We start from the raw sequence: 15,546 nt of genomic DNA on the forward strand, positions 1-15,546 counted from the left end.
AGTCAAGTGATGTATCTGCCTGCTTTGAGGGGGGAGGGAGGAGGGCTAAGTACACGGGAGCGAGCCTGGAGTGGGGGGGGGGGGGGTAGTTTACCCTTTGGGGGGAAGGGACTGCCAATACAGACTGTGCCGGCGTCTACACTCCCCGGCATCCGCCTCTCTATTACATCGGATGCCGGGGAGTGTAGACGCCGGCACAGATGCCTGCAACATCGCTATGTGCCTGCCCTGCATGAAGCCAGCAGCGGCAGGAGCGATGCTGCTATTCCAGAGGGGAAGGGGGGGGGGGCGGAGGAGCGGAATAGCAGGAGCTCCTGCCGCTGCTGGCTTCATGCAGGGCAGGCACATAGCGATGTTGCAGGCATCTGTGTCGGCGTCTACACTCCCCGGGATCCGCCTCTCTATTACAGCGGATGCCAGGTTTGTAGTCGCACTGTGAAGGCTACACTGGTCTCACTATCTATGAGCGTGCACGCAGACCTGGCATCCGCTGTAGAGAGGCGGATGCCGGGGAGTGTAGACGCCGGCACAGATGCCTTTGCATATGTAACCCCGCCCACCAATGACGCAACAAAGCCGGAAGAAAGAAGAATTTACAGCAACGAAGACTGGTGAGTATGCGACGTGGGAATACCCCTTTAACCTACCAAAGTTGAAGATTTGCCGTGTAGCAAATCTTCAACTTTGATAGGTTAAGTTGTGCTTCAATACTTTATGGTCTTTGGTATAAAATAAAGAATTGAGACTGTATCAAAATATTGTTTTGATGATGATTGCTTCCTGGATCCTGGGTTTCTTCATTTCAGCTGGATGAATACCAGGGATAGCATTAACAGAGCTTTTTTTTTTTTTTTTTTTTTTTTTAAATTTACTTATTTATTTTTGCCTGGAAAAACCCTTTAACCACTTTGGCCCTGGACCAGAAATTGTCCTGGTACTAGATACATTTTTGGGTTTTGTATGTGCGGTGGTTTTGATGGGTATAACATTTTTATCATTTGCTTTATTCAACTAACTTCTGTGTCTTATTATTTTTGCATGTTTTTTTAATTTATTTATTTTATATCTGGGAACATATAAACAAAAGAAAGAAAACATGTCTGTTTTTTACTTTTTCATTTTTTTTTTTATATTTAATAGCAGCAAAGTGTGACAAAAAATAAAAAAAAACTATAAAATAGATTTTCCCCTCCATTATTATAATTTTTATCGGCTAAGGGCTTGTTTACATCTGCGCCCGGTCTCCGTTTATACAGGTTTCCGTTTCCTGCCTGAAGCTGGGCAAGAAGCGGAAACCTGCAGGCATTTTTTAAAACCCATTCAAATGAATGGGTTTGAAAAGTGTCCGGCCGTGAGCGCTGGTGAGCAATTTGTGCTCTCTGCATTGAAACCGTTTTTTTTTTTTTTTTTTTTTAACTGGACACAAAGTCGGACATGCAGGACTTTGTGTCCAGTTTAAAAAAAACTGTTTTGCCGCAGAGAGCATCAAATGATCACTGGCGCTTATGGCCAGAGCCGGTCTGACGGGTTTCTTTTTGTGTGAATTTCTTTATGGCAAGTCATAATGTGGCTCAGTAGTGTTTGTGGCCCTCATATGCATATAAGCATTTCTGATAATGACTGGTCATGCTCCTGATGATACAGCAGATGGGGGACAATAGATTGGTGAGCTCCTGGTCCATCTTTGGCTGTGTCAGATTCACAGTCCAAAGGATTAGGATATCGTCAATGAAGCGATAGTAGGTCAGAGGCCTGGTGGTGACTGCATCTATCTACAGCAGACCGGCACCGCAATGGGGAGTAAAATGGCACCACAGTACGCTAATCTCTTCATGGCCAAGCTTGAGAGTGACTTCCTATCCACCTGCACCACCAGGGCTCTGGCCTACTATCGCTTCATTGACGATATCCTAATCCTTTGGACTGGGTCTGAACAGCTGCTTAAAACCTTCCATGAACAATTCAACCAGGTCCATCCCACCATCAACCTGACGCTCAATTACTCCTTCTCTGAAATAAACTTCCTGGACGCAGTCATCAAGATACAGGATAGCAAAATTGAGACATCACTGTATCGGAAACAAATTGACCGCCCAACCTACCTAAGATAGGATAGCTTTCATCCGAAACACATAACGAACTCCATTGTCTACAGCCAGGCCATCAGATACCATCGCATATGCTCAAACCCTGCAGATAGAGACAAACACCTTGGAGGCCTCAAAAACACATTCTTGAGGTAGGGTTACCATCCAAGAACAATTGATAACCAAATCACCAGGGCCACCACAATACCAAGATCAGATTTCTTAAAATACAATACCAAACAGGAAAACAATCGGGTGCCCCTGGTCGTCGCATATAACCCACACCTGGAGACGCTGAGAGGAATCACTCACAAATTACATAAACTACTGCAAAAAGACAACAGTCTAAAATCCATATTTCCAGACCCCCTCTCCTGTGCTACAGACAGCCACCAAACCTCAGGAATATGGTGATTAGTAGCTCACGGTCACCTACAACTAACACAGGAACATTTCCATGCGGACAGAAAAGATGCAAAACCTGCCCTCACATACTGACCACTGACAGGATAGAGATACCAAACTCTAACAGGGAATATAAAATCCCAGATACGTTCACCTGTAACACACCTAATGTAGTGTATTTAATAATGTGCACCAAATGTTCCACTGAAAATCTGTATGTTGGAGAAACCGGTCAGAAGCTCAGAATGAGAATGAACGCACATCGCCATACAATTAGAGAACAAAGAATGGACCTTCCTGTGTCAAAACGTTTCTGCAACAAAGATCATAATATAACCAATAACATGAAAATTTTGATTTTAAGAGGGAATTTTAAATCCAAGAAGAACAGACGGATTTATGAGTACAAGTGCATGACCCTATTTAACACTCGTTTCACATGGGTTCATGACATCCTACAGAAATCACTGACCTTAGACAGCCATAAAGACACTCTGAACTGATAAGAACTGGGGATTTGTTTACTTGTAAATACCAATAAGCCTCTCTCCCCCCCCCCCTCCCTCCTGAAGTTTTATCCCTATGTGTCCTGTTGTACATAAATATGTAGCCTTCAGAAATGTTTTTTATTTATATCTGAAGAAGAAGCCGGGAGCTTCAAAACGTTATAATCTATCATCATTATGAGTTAGCCATTAAAAAAAGGTATCATCTACTGAAGACTTTCAAGTGTTTTTTTTTTTTTGTTTGTTTTTTTGTTATATTTCCTATCCACTGGCTGACACGGTACAAAAGCAACATTTTCCTCAGACATGGAGCAGTAAATGATTGAGCTCTTGGACTACTTGTAGCGAAACATGCCACTGTCAGATGCATTTCTTATGTGAAACGAGTATCTAGACAGTTCCTAGATAAGGCCAGGCATCGTTATTTGTGCAGGAGGAACCCTGGGCCCATTGAATCAGCTTAGGGTCTGGCAATGGCTCTGAGGATTTCTTCCTGGTACCCAACACCATCCAGGTTACTGTTGGCTATCAGTTAGGTTTGAGGCCTAACATTCATCTTGTTATCTTCCAACTGAGACATATGTCATATGCTCAGGGTGAACCTGCTGTCATCTGTGACGTTAATGGTGCAAATGAATCTGCTAATTCTGGTGTTGGGTGAAGGCCAGTCAAACTGCAGAGTGTCGGGCTCTGAGCACGGGTCCCACTACAGGATGTGGGGCCCTCATGATTTTCCTGGTGTTTTTTTTTGTTTGTTTTTTTTTAATGTAGATTGTGAGCCCCACATAGAGCTCACAATGTACATTTTTCCCTATCAGTATGTCTTTTTGGAATATGGGATGGAAATCCATGCAAACACAGGGAGAACATACAAACTCCTTGCAGATGGTTTTTTGCCCTTGGCGGGATTTGAACACCAGGACTCCAGCGCTGCAAGGCCTCAGTGCTAACCACTGAGCCATCGTGTGGCCCCCTTTTTTTTTTTTCCTGGTGTTTAACAGTTTGGGAAAGAAAAAAAAAAAAAAGTACAACCCGCTAGAAAGTAAATTTCTGTACTCACCACTTGCAAAATCACTGTTTGGGCTTGACTTTGTTGTCTTTCCTGCTCATCTGTTGTCACTTTACTTTGTATGCCCATGAGCCAAAAGTTTAAATATAGAAGAGGTTATAAATCGAAAATAAGAGTTGCTGAATACATGTGAATGAAAGCAGAATGCAAATAAATAAACATAACTGCTACTTTTTTTTTTTTCCCTCCAGGAACTTGGTAAGGCATAAGTTTTAATATTCAATGCCTAAATTTGTCCATAGTCTTTAAATCTGATTTTCATTTATTTTTTTTTGTGTCTGTAAGTGATGAAATGCCTCTAGAGCTCTCTGCCAAATTACATGTTCCACAACCTGAAAATGACAGTCGGGTGGTGACGTTAACTCTGTACACTTCTAAAGATTGCCATTATGAGGTAAGAAGCTCAATATTTTGTACATTTCAGGTATCTTGTTGTTTACATCTTTATTCTTTCTAACGATGAACAGTCAACAGCCCCTCTGAAAAAAATGGGTTTAAGAACGGGAAGGCGGGGAAAAAAAATTAAAAAAAAATTAAAAAAAAACCCCCACAAACTTGAGCAAAAATGCAAATAAGCAGGGTTTGCAGCCTCCTCAGCAGAACCAGTCTGCTCCACAGCCTCTTCCAGAGACCCATGAGACTGTTACCAGGCCCTCACTGTTGTTGTTGTTGTTATTATTATTATTATTATTATTGTTTATTTATATAGCACCATTAATTCCATGGTGCTTTACATTTTGGGGTTACATACAATACACAGAATATACAGGTAGATATAATACTAACAGTGACCGACTGGCACAGTGGGGTAGAGGGTACTGCCTGCGAGGGCTTACAATCTATGAGGGAAGGGGGTAGAGACAGAAGGAGAAGGGGAGACAGTTCAGATGGTGGTGTGGTGATAGTGTTATTGGAGGTTGTAGGCCTTCCTGAATAGGTGAGTCTTCAGAGCCTTCTTGAATCCTGTGATTGTGGGGGATCAGTCTTATGTGTCTTGGTAAGGAGTTCCAGAGTATGGGGGATGCACGGGAGAAATCTTGGAGACGGTTGTGTGAGGAGCGGATTAGAGCAGAGCGGAGTAGGTCGTCATTGGAGGATCTGAGGTTACGTGTGGGCAGGTAGCAGGAGCTTAGTTCAGAGATATATGGAGGGGACAGGTTGTGGATGGCTTTGTATGTTAGCGATAGTAGCTTGAACTCAATTCGCTGAGCTATAGGTAGCCAGTGGAGGGACTGGCAGAGGGGAGCAGCCGATGAAGATCGGGGGGGTGAGGTGAATTAAGCGGGCAGCGCAGTTTAAGGTGGACTGGAGGGGGGCGAGGGTGTTTGCTGGGAGTCCATGGAGAAGGGTGTTGCAGTACTCTAAGCGGGAGATTGAGGGCATGGACAAGCATCTTGGTAGTTTCAGGGATGAGGAAGGACTGCTGCCTCCCCCTAGTGTCTCCTGTCTGCATGCCTGTTGCTCCTCTAGGGGAGCCTTCCCCTGCACTTCAATGTCACAGTCAAAACACCACCTGGGGGCCCCCTGCCACTTCTGCTGCTCTCAAGGCTTCCCACTGTCCGGATCCGGATTATGCCTGTACTCCTGGTGTGTTGCATGCCCAGTTATCTGACTCCTCTGATTCTTCTCTGCAAGCTACCCATTCGCAGCTGCACCGTTCTAAGTGTCCTAAATTGTCGGACATTTGGCAACTTCTCCACGCTTTGCCTACTAAACGGGATTTGGAGGCCTTGGTCCGCAGGGTTGAGGAGCAGCAGGAGCAGATTGTTACGGAATTTAAGACCGAGCTTGCTTCGTGTATTCGATTGGCGATTCCGGCGTAGGGACAAGCAATTGGTCTCTATAGAGACCGAGTTGATTTCATCCTCGCTTCCTTCCCTGCCATGGATTCCACCGCATTTTCTTCCTAAATCCTCCGGTCACTCCATTCTTTCCCTGCATTTCCTCAAGATCTGGGATCTGGTGTGCTTCAATGGGAGATTAGCTTGTGTTCCAGGCCCTTTGACTCCTTTCAATACGGTCCTGGACCGTCCGATCGACACAGAGATTACTATTGATCGCATTCATCGTGTACTGGGCGTATGCAAGACGCCCGCCTCTGGACCACGAGACGTTCTCTGTAGAGTTAATTTTTTCAAGGAAAAGGAGGACATTTTATGGGCTGCCTGGTGTCATGGTCCAGTTTCCTTCCAGGAGTTCCCGATTCGGCTTCTCCCTTGGCTATGTGGAGTCTCCTCAAGCCCGTCCTGCAGTTGATTCTAGATCCTGGAGCCACCTACAGATGGGGTCACCCCTTTCACCTTCAAGTCCACTGTAATGGAACAGTGTTCGCTCTTCACTCTCCTGACCAGGCCTCTGCTATGGCCCACTTCCTGGACCTACCCGATCTTAGTCTTCTGGACTGGCTGGACTACCCTCACCCATCTGCTGTGAGTGTTGACCGCTTCCCCTCCTCTTCTTTACCGTGGCGGCAGAATCAGGCTGCTAACCCTCTACGGGCCCCTACTTAGTCTCTCTGTAACCTTTGCCTTCCTTGGGACTTGTGCTCTTACTGGTTCCTTTAATGCCTTTAACTGTGTTCTTCCCATGGCTTTATCCTTGTCTGAGACTCTTTTCCATTGCTGGTCTTTATTAGTGCCTCTGAATGTTTTGATCATGTTTCATGTTTTGTATCTCTTGGTTTAAGTGTCCTGCCCTGCCGGTGGCGACTGTAGGTCTCGTCCTGTGGTGGCCTCCGGTGGTGTTCTTTGCCTTTTCTGCCTTCCCCACCCCCCGCCCCCCCTCCCCTCTGGGTGCGAGCACACTTCGGCTGGTTGCGTTTGATTCCTATGGTTTATTCAACGCCCTTTGGCTCTGCCTGCCGCAGTGTGCCCCTCCTGAAGTGTTTGGAGGGCTTTGCCCGTTTTGGTGGTCGCTTGGTGTGGTCTGGTTTTTCAAGCCTGATCCCTGGTTCTTTGTTTGCCTTCTGCCTTGTCGGCATTTCATGTTGTTGCTTGGGGGTGCGGGTAGCGTCTCATTGTGCTCTGCCTCTCCCCCCACCTAACTAGGTTTGCAGTTCTTTGGGGGCATCCTGCGGAGTGTCCCCGAGACCTGCGTAAGTGGGTACTTTCCCACTTTTTGTATTGTTATGTTTTTTTGTCCGATCCGGACTAGCTTGGATCGGTAGGGCTTTTCCCTTTTTGTCTTTCTCCTTGTTGTTTGTCTAGTTTCCTAGTGTTTGTCCTGCTTCTTTTCCTCTCCTGGCCCTCTCCCTGCTTTCTTTCACTCCCACCCCCTCCCGCTCCTCCTGCCGTCCATGGCCTCCGTAACCTTTGCTCTCATCCACACCTACAGTCATAATACACCGGGGTAGCGCCCCCTTTGTCTCAACACCTATTGGAAATGTGTCGCCTTTCTCTTTACTCGCTCAGTCGCCAGGTGTGGAGATGCTGAGAGGAATTACACGCAAACTACATCCACTACTACAAAAAGACAACAGTCTAAAATCCATATTTCCAGACCTCCCTCTCCTGTGCTATAGACAGCCACCAAACCTCAGGAATATGGTGATTAGCAGCTAACTGTCACCTCCAACTAACACAGGAACATTTCCATGTGGAAATAAGAGGTGCAGAACCTGCCCTCACATACTAACCACGGATAAAATAAAGATCCCGAACTCTTATCAAGACTACAAGATCCCAGGTAACTTCACCTGCAGCACACCGAATGTGGTGTATTTAATAATGTGTACCAAGTGTCCTGGGGGCCTGTATGTAGGGGAGACAGGACAGACACTAAGATGAGGATGAGCTCACACAGACATACGATTAGAGAGCACAGAATTGACCTCCCTGTGCCAAAACACTTCTGCAGTCAAATTCATAATATCACCAATGATATGAAGATCCTGGTTTTAAGAGGAAATTTCAAAAACAAAAAAGATCTGAGGATATGGGAATTTAAACTCATGATGACCTTTGACACACTCCAAATGGGGTTAAACCAGTCACAGGGTTTTATGACGTTTTACAACCACTAGACACCACTGACTGATCAAAGGAACCATAAACCCAGAGAACTTTCCTGTGAACTGATATGTTTTTTTGAACTGTTTATTTGCATGTTCTGCTTTCCATCTATTTTGCATCTAACACTCTATTCCTGTACAAATATGCCTGCCTTCAGATATTGTGTTATACCAGCCTGATGAAGGGATAGCATTAGTATCCAGAAAACTCTCAATATGTCATCATTTTTTAAGTTAGCCATTAATAAAGGTATCAACTACTGAAGACTTCTCTCAAAAAATTATTACAGTGAAATGTTACATATTACTCCATGTAGCGGGATCAGAACTGTCCTAATAGTCTTCATATGGCTGCTGAAAACTACCCAGCTGCTTACCAACTATACTCCAACAAAGGCATAGACTAGAAAGCACAGGTACTCTTTCTGTGTCAACATGGAGGAGCTCTCTTCACCTCCTCTTTGAGTGAAGAAGCAAAGGAACTAAACCATGGGAAACAGCCAGTAGATCACACCTTACACCAATGGACAGGGCATGCAGCCGTACAGTAGGAGACAAGTGATTTTGGTACTCTCTACTGGAGGGCACTGAGCACAATTAAATGGTATTAGATACAGTATTCCGTGACTTGAGTGTTTTGTCATAGTGTACAAAGGTTAAAGAATACTGAAGTTCACCAAAGCAGCCTGTAATAGTGTATTGTGTAATACTATAAATTGTAAACTTTTCTCTTTTTAAAAGACTGTTTAAAGATTTGTTTTCAAGCTTTTTTTATTTTATTTTTTTTTCAACAGCTTATTGATTTTGTAACTATTTGCAGATAATAATTCTTAATGTGTGTGTCAGTGGTTAGCACTGCAGCCTTGCAGTGCTGGAGTCCTGGGTTCAAATCCTGCCAAGGACAACATCTGCATGGGTTTCCTCTGGGAGCTCCAGTTTCCTCCCACACTCCACAGACTTAATGACTGATTGTGAGCCTTATATAGGACAGTGACTATCAATGTCTGTAAAGCGCTGCGGAATATGATGGCGCTTTACAAAGTAAGCATAATAAGTAAATAATAATGTTGTTTTTTGTTTTATAGGTAACCATTTATACGTCATTTGTACAAATGCTTGGACAGGTGAGTTTTAGTAGTTTGAATTTGTAGTGATTGCAGAATATTATACTATATGTACATTACTCAGCATTGAACACCAAGAAGGAAAAGTCTTGGAATTATGGAAATTATATGCAAATGGAAGATAAATGGAACAAAACATTCAAAACATTTTGATTTGCTTAGTAAGAGCTTAGCTGTAGTGATGGTGCTTGGTCACTATAGAGGGGACAGAGCTATGGATGCTGGAAACTGCCTCATACAGCTGATTAGTGTGGGTGCCAGCTGTTGCCCCCCCCACACACACACACACACACACACACACACTGATTAGGTGTTTATGGCATATCTTATGGTTGCAGTATGAATCACATGTGTTTGCTAAATCAAATTGCCAAGCATTCTTCCCATGGTTTTTTGATGTGTAAGGCCAGCTTTAAAGATGTTTTTTTTTTTTTTTTTTTTTTTTTTTATAATAAACATGTATTGCTTGACTGTTTGATTGCTAAGGGTACCCATGTACCCCTTGTGTGTGCAAAGGTACCACTATTTACTTCTGTTGGACTGACAAAGGTAGTGAGCATAGGGCTTTGTGAGTCTCATGTGAATGAAGTAGTTGTTAATAATGCATACTAGTGCTCTTCTCTTGCAGTAGATATGGGGACCCCTGTTCTTATAATCACTGGGACCTCCAGTGATCATATATTTGTCACGTACTCTGTAGGTAGCTGAGAAAAGAATATGCAAATAAGTTCTTGCAAAAAGGAAAGCTTGATATGCCTTTTGGAATGTAGCCCACTGTAGGTCAATGCTTCGCTTTCCTGAAACATAGTGACCTAATCTGGAGTTAAAGCCAAGACAGGAAATATTCTTCGCAAGAAGAGAAAATTTTCAGCACACACATGTATTGGTTGACTAAATCGTTTATTTTAGAGTCATTCATAAAATCACAAACATGTGACTGATCAATGCAAAAGGGTCATGACTTGAAGGGGTATTCCCATGACGCTTGTTCACTAACCTGCAGGCTGTTGTGCTCTCTTCACTTCCTGCTTTTCTCGGCACATAGGTGGGCGGGGTTTCACTTGCACGGGATTGGTTGTAAATGAATTACCACAGTGTGAAGCTGATGTAGCAGAGCTGGATTTGAGTCCGTTTGCATTACATTCAGAGGTAACAGACTCCCTATCTCAGCCCTTATCAGCCAAATTCAATTAAATCGACTGATAAGAGCTCAGAAATCCCAGAGCTCTCTGAGAAGCTCTGCTACAAAAGACACAAACAGCTCAGAGCTGCTCCCAACCCCTCCCTCCCCCTCTGAGAGCAGGCAGCTACATCACTTGACAAATAAGCAGATAATCCCAAGGGCCATAGAAACGGAGTATAAACAATGAAGTGAATAAATTAAGATAGCGGCCAAACAGCAGTTTTGATAAAGTAATGTATTTAGGAAAAGTCTTAAATCCACATAAACTAGCAGTATGGATAGGATCCTTGTGATGGGACAACCCCTTTAATAGATTATACGTACACCAAATAGTACAAAGGCATAATATACAGTAAAGGGAAAGATCCTACACTATACATTACACCTCAACAACACACCAACATTCTAATAAAGTTATATACATCAATCAACAGAACAACAGGTAAGACATGAGATTGGGGAAAGGGGTGGAAATCACAGACCCAAAACTTTATTGAAAGATGGTTACACCAGACAGGGAGCTGTATCAATCCTTCTTCATTACAGAATAGTCTCTAAGCAGGCTATGGACTAGCCTGCAACAGTCTTGTATGAACATCCTCTCGAGCTCATAACCAGGAGTTTCCTAAATGACTACAAAGCCTAATTTACACATTTCATAAGGTGCATTACTTCCTGGTAATCCCAGTGCTATGCATCTCATGGGAAGTCCATAGAGTGCTGAAGTATTCTTCAGGCTCCCATGGTAAGAGTCTCTAAGTTAATTTTCCCAGGCGTCCAACAGGAGCAAATACAGTTAAAGTGCAATACATAAAATAAAATGAGAATAAAAGATAGAAATGAAACAATACCAGAAAATCTCTAAAGCTGGTCTCCTAGGCTTTTAGGGCACATGCTTAGTCAGTAAGAGTTCCTCCATCTCCTCATATGGCTTTTACAATTAGGACACATTTGTCTCCCTTTCATTGGAGACCAGTCAAAGAGCATGTAGCTGCCCATATGGTGTCCAGGTAAAAAAAAAAAAAAAAGGTCCCTCTTCCACCAGGTGATGCCGAATAACTCTCTCAGGCAACTATGCACATTCATAATTCCTCACTAGATGACCATATTGTCAAGCAAAGGAAATGATGGGGTTTGTGGCAAGACATCCATTGTGTAGACATCAAGGATGACACCCCAATCCCATTTGGGTAATGAGTTCATTGTCTGGACCTTTTCTTTGCTCTCAACAGCACAAGGTTTGGACTGGAAACATGCGCCTTCGCCTGTTGCACCTGAGGAATTTATCGGGGTGACTGTAGCATGTTCTCCTAGGCCAGAGGTTCTCAAACTTATTTTGTCTACCGCTGACTTTGAGAATCATTTATTTTTTAGCGCCCTCTAAAATTTTTAACTTCATCACATTTTAATCACATTCGCAATCATTACTTTAATAATTACGTGAGTAAAGTATTGTTTAAAAAACTTGCTAACGTTTGTGTGCGAAAACGCTAATGAAAGTAAGAGAAATGACGCGCTTTTATATAGCATTAAAATACAGCATGCATCGACAGGAATAAGACCAACCTGCACAGACTTTTTTACCTCATGCGACGGAATTTGTATTAAGCAAGTTAGAACAAGTATTGATGATCCTGCCGCTTCATACAGGATTGCATATACGAGTTGTTTAACAAAAACTTGTTAAAACTTGACTGCTCATGGGCTACCTATGAAAGCCATGATAAATTTGCTATGTTATACAATCAAACAGGGCAGGAATAAGAATGAAATAATTGATGTAGTGTAGTAGGTAGGTTTTGATTTTATTTTAAAATATTAGAAAAACACAAATCAGCCATTGCCCCCTTAAGCCGCTTAAACACCCCCTAATTTTCTCTGGGCCCTTTACTGCCCCCCTTGTAGGCCTCCAGCGCCCACAAGGGGGCTTTATCGCCCACTTTGAGAGAGACTGTCCTAGGCAAATATTATCATAAAACCATATTTCTTTGTAGTGTAGCCGACTGTGATTTGTTTGCCTCAGGCTCTTCCAGCCATTGCTCTGCAGGAAACCCTTGCGGATAACCGGATTAGCACGTGTGGTAAACAAAGGCCTGTGTACTTGCATCTCTGGAGGAAAAAGGGTTTGATTTAACCAGAACTACCACATTCCTGTGAACAAGAAGGGTAAATATGAACATGTGATATTAAACAGAAGAACAATGCAGGGCTGGAAATATTTAACGAATGGTCTCTTCATCACACTCCCATGAGAAGAGTCTCTAAATTTAATTTTCCCGGGCATCCAACAGGACCTACTGAAACATGCACTCCCAGAAGAGGTACAAAGGTGTTTCCTCAGGAAATAGTTAGCCCAAACAGTCTCACTATTGCCATCAGGGAGCCCTGATCTAGACTAGATAGTTGGGCTTGAGTCCCTCCAGCTAGCATTTCCTCACAAACATGAGCAGAACCTGGTAGTATAAAAGAATGTCCCAGTTGTAATGGCAGGAGCTGTCCAGCTTGTCCCATATCAGACTCCTCCAGAGAGCCAGGAGAAAGTAGTTGGGCCTGCCTGCCATGCCATTATCAGTCTTTTTTAAAGTCTTTTACTTGCAACCACACAAGATGCCTCCATCAGAGTGGCCATACAGAAGATCCCTGCATCAAAGTTTTAGGAACCTCTTTACTTTTAAATGGTTTATTGTAAATAATAATCCACTGTATGCTGTCCATTTTGGAACTTCAGACGTGAAAGGTATTCTTGATCCTGTATAAGTGGGGCCGCACTTGTGCTGTCATTATGTCAGGATGTCATTGTGCAACTCAAGAGTCAGTGGCGTAACTAGGAATGGCGGGGCCACGTGGCGAACTTTTGACATGGGGGGCTCCCCCTGACCGACCCCGACTGAATGCCCCCCCCAAACATGCCTGCACGCACTATTATTACCACTTACACATACTGTTATTGCCCCATAGTGGCCCCTGCAAACACTTTTCAGACCCTAGAGTATAATAATCGGGGACCCAGGGAAGGATATGAACATAAAAAATCACTGATACTTCCCTATCCATGGCTCCGATGCGATCCCTGTTGATATCGGCCATCTTCAATGACGTATGGCACGTCACTTGACCCGGGCCTGCATCGCAACGTCAGGCACTTCACTCAAGTAGGCCCGAAGCCTGCCTGGGAGCACGGAGAGGTAGTAACAACATATACAAAAAGTCATGAATATAGTTTACATTTCACCCAATCCCTGTCCTGTCCATACCTGAGCATTCTACAGTAAAATACACCTCTAGCGATGTCCGTTACACACTAAAATAATAGTAATAATGATTGTCACTAGAGATGAACGTATACATTGCTAAAAAATTTTTATAGGTGGATGGAAAATAACATTATGTAAAGTCCTATTTAATTTGCATGCACAAAATGGAATAGCGCGTTTCTGCGATTTTGGCGATTCTTTACCACCTGCCCCTGTAAATATATACATGTGTGGAATGTATGAACTCCTCATATCTTGCAGTTTTTTGGACAGTACATTTTGTTTGCAGAAAGGAATTGCTTGAGCTGCACTTTAGTGGCAAATTAGAATTTTTGTGCAATTTTGCTTGCAATCTCTGTTTGCAACATTGCATGAAGGTGCTTGTAGATATGAACTATTAAATTGTCTTTTTATATAAGGTATATGCTGTGTAATATGAAAAAAAGTTAGATTTTGGTATGACAGTCAGTTTGCAAGGTGCAGTATAGATTTTTAACATATTAGTGAATAACAGCAAAATCCTGCCTATCCTCTGTGTTAGGGTTTTTGGGAGTCTGAACTCTTGTTGTAGTTGATGTTTGCGGTACATATAGTAGTGTATGTATATGTGTGTGTGTGTGTGTGTGTGTATGTATGTGTGTGTGTGTGTGTGTGTGTGTATATATATATATATATATATATATATATATATATATATATATATATATTTATGCCTACACCTTAAGCTATTATTTTAAATGTATTTTGTGTATGAGATTGAGCATGAGTTTTAGGTGCAAATATGTGTTCTAGCGCATTTTTTAAATGTGGATGTGGCTATTGATGAAGCATCAAGGCATTTTGAAATCTGCAGGTTGTCTACTTTCAAAAAATATATAGGGTTTAGGGGTTCACTTACTTTTCATGGTGTGTAATCCCTACATTGTATAGGATGATACTTTTTTTTTTTTTTTTTTTTTTAACATTTCCAGCTTCAAAGCAGATTTTTGTTCCTTCCAGTTCTGGTGATTTTCTGAAGACGTGCATGCGGGTGTAGGCCATAGTGATATGAATGAACTCTGCACATGTTGAACTCTTATTTTTTAGGAGGTTTGGTGCATTTAATTTTTTGTTTGGTTTCCGCTTTTAGCAACTAATATACATTTATGTGCATTGTTTCATAAAACATTCATTTTAAATCAAAATAGCATGAAGGTGCCTGTTCGGATACAGTACCAAATGGCATTCTGACAATGCTGCAGGTGTCTACTTTAAGAAAATATATAGGTATGGGGGGTTGGATGCTTTTTTTAATGTTGCAATTTTAGTTTTGATTTGTCCATCTCAAAACTCGAAATTTTGCACCTCCAGTAGCCAGAGCAATTTTCACAGAGACCCTTGACAGTGAAAGGGTTAATTTTATGGAATTAACTTTTCACCCAAAATAACATGTTCGCTATATTCTGTGGAGCGATGTGATTGCGATAATACAAATTTATTTAGATTTTATTTTTAAACTTTTAACAAAAATTCAAGACTTTGAAAATAAAAAGAAATTCTTAGTTGCCATATTCTTATACCTGAAACTTTTTTCTATTTCCGTATATGGATTTTTTTTTGTGGGGTGAGTTGTCCTTTTTATGTTAATTCTGTTTTGGAAATTGAGGTTTCCCTTTCTGATTTTATTATTTTGGGGGGGGGGGGGAGACAAAACTGCAAATAATTTTAATTTTATTTTTTCCACTAAGGTGTTCGCCATATGGGATAAATTTTTTTAGATGTTTGAATTTTGGAATTTTATATTTCTTTAAACCCCACGGGATGTTCCATTAGATGAGGAAAATTTGGCTTCTAATTTATTGGATTTTTGAATTTTTACTCTAGACCAACGTTGCAGGTTAATAGGCCCATTTGGATGTCTTTTTACAGC

At 42.3% G+C, this 15,546-nt stretch overlaps 1 protein-coding gene across 1 annotated transcript in view; it reads left to right on the forward strand.

The window, feature by feature from the left end:
- The window catches only part of PGAP1 (post-GPI attachment to proteins inositol deacylase 1), a 133,625-nt gene that overhangs the window by 83,762 nt on the left and 34,317 nt on the right, over positions 1-15,546 (forward strand). Inside the window, exons 18-19 of the mRNA XM_075285178.1 lie at positions 4,353-4,461; positions 9,162-9,200. Coding sequence (XP_075141279.1) covers positions 4,353-4,461; positions 9,162-9,200 — 148 coding nt within the window. The remainder of the gene's footprint in view (positions 1-4,352; positions 4,462-9,161; positions 9,201-15,546) is intronic.

This window comes from Leptodactylus fuscus, chromosome 8 (genome assembly GCF_031893055.1).
Source record: "Leptodactylus fuscus isolate aLepFus1 chromosome 8, aLepFus1.hap2, whole genome shotgun sequence".
Taxonomy (NCBI): domain Eukaryota; kingdom Metazoa; phylum Chordata; class Amphibia; order Anura; family Leptodactylidae; genus Leptodactylus; species Leptodactylus fuscus.